Genomic DNA, 1312 nt, shown 5'->3' with positions numbered 1-1312 from the left:
GATCCCGGGTCCAAGGTGACCTAAGCCCATTGAGTGCAGGGGTGTTAGACCTGGCGGCTGGGGGTGCCTCACCTTCCAACTACCCCGGCCTGCCATGACAGTGTAGGCCCGTGGGTGGGTGGCCGGGGCACATGGGACAGGCACTGGCCCTGGAGAAGAAGGCCCTGAGTTCCAGTCCCACCGCTGCCCACTCCTGGCAACGTGCTCCCCCTTCCAGCGGCCTGTGGGCCAGATGTATGGGTTCTCTGTGTCTGCTGTAACAATGTACCGCAGACTGGGTGCTGAAAACAATAGAAACTTAGTCTCTCATCGTTCTGGAGGCTACATGTCTGAAATCAAGTGTTGGTGGGAACGCACTCCCTCTGCATGCTCTAGGGAAGGATCCTTCCCTGTCTCTTCCAGCTTCTGGGGGCCCCAGGCGTTCCTTGGCTTGTGGCCGCATCACTCCCATCTCTGCCTCCGTCTTCCCTCTGTGTCCTTCTGTCTGTGTCTCTTTCTTCTTATAAGGACACCCGTTATATTGGATCAGGGCTGAAATTAAGGTGTTGAAGCGCCGTGGCTCTCTCTGGGGCTCTAGGGGCAGATCCCTCCTTGCCTCGTCCAGGTTTTGCCAGCAATCCTTGGCTTGCAGCTGCGTCACTCCAGACTCTGCCTTTGTTGTCACATGGCCGCGTTCCCTCTGTGTGTGTCTCTGTGTCCAAATCTCCCTCACCAGTCACTGGATTAGGACCACCCTACGCCAGTAGGAAGGAGCCTTGATGGCACAGTGGCTAAGCGCTCAGCTGCTAACCGTAAGGTTGGTGGTTCAAATCCGCCAGCCCCTCCACAGGAGAAAGATGTGGCAGTCTGCTCCCATAAAGATTTCAGCCTTGGAAACCCTATGAGACAGTTTCTACTCTGTTCTATAGGGAAATTCTATGGGGCAGTTCTACCCTGTCCTGTAGGGTCGCCGTGAGTTGGAATCGACTCGACCGCACACAGCAACAACTCCGGTATGACCTCATGTCAACTTGATTCTATCTGCAAAGACCTCATTTCCAGTAAGGTCCCATTTATGGGTTAGGCCTTGAAGGGACCTTTCTGGGGGCCACCAGAGGGGCTGGGGCCATCCCTCGCGGTGGCGGGGCGGGCGCTGACTGGCTCTGTGTCTGCAGTGTGCGCCCGGTGGCTGTCTAATGGAGCTTTGCATCCAGCTCAGCATCATCATGCTGGGCAAGCAGCTCATCCAGAACAACCTCTTTGAGATCGGCATCCCGTGAGTACACCAGCTTCGCGGCTGCCCCCCAGCCACCAAGGCCAGGCCCTGCAGCTT

General features: G+C 56.9%; 1 protein-coding gene across 1 annotated transcript in view; it reads left to right on the top strand.

Annotated features, from left to right (window-relative positions):
• Positions 1-1312, top strand: part of ANO1 (anoctamin 1) — a 144311-nt gene that overhangs the window by 122385 nt on the left and 20614 nt on the right. The window contains 1 exon segment of the mRNA XM_012557644.1: positions 1097-1255. Within this exon segment, the coding sequence (XP_012413098.1) occupies positions 1097-1255 (159 nt within the window).

Source organism: Trichechus manatus, unplaced genomic scaffold (genome assembly GCF_000243295.1).
Source record: "Trichechus manatus latirostris isolate Lorelei unplaced genomic scaffold, TriManLat1.0 scaffold00113, whole genome shotgun sequence".
In the NCBI taxonomy this organism is placed as follows: Eukaryota; Metazoa; Chordata; class Mammalia; order Sirenia; family Trichechidae; genus Trichechus; species Trichechus manatus.
Note: the sequence above shows the minus strand (reverse complement) of the source record. Positions and strands in the feature narration are given on the sequence as shown.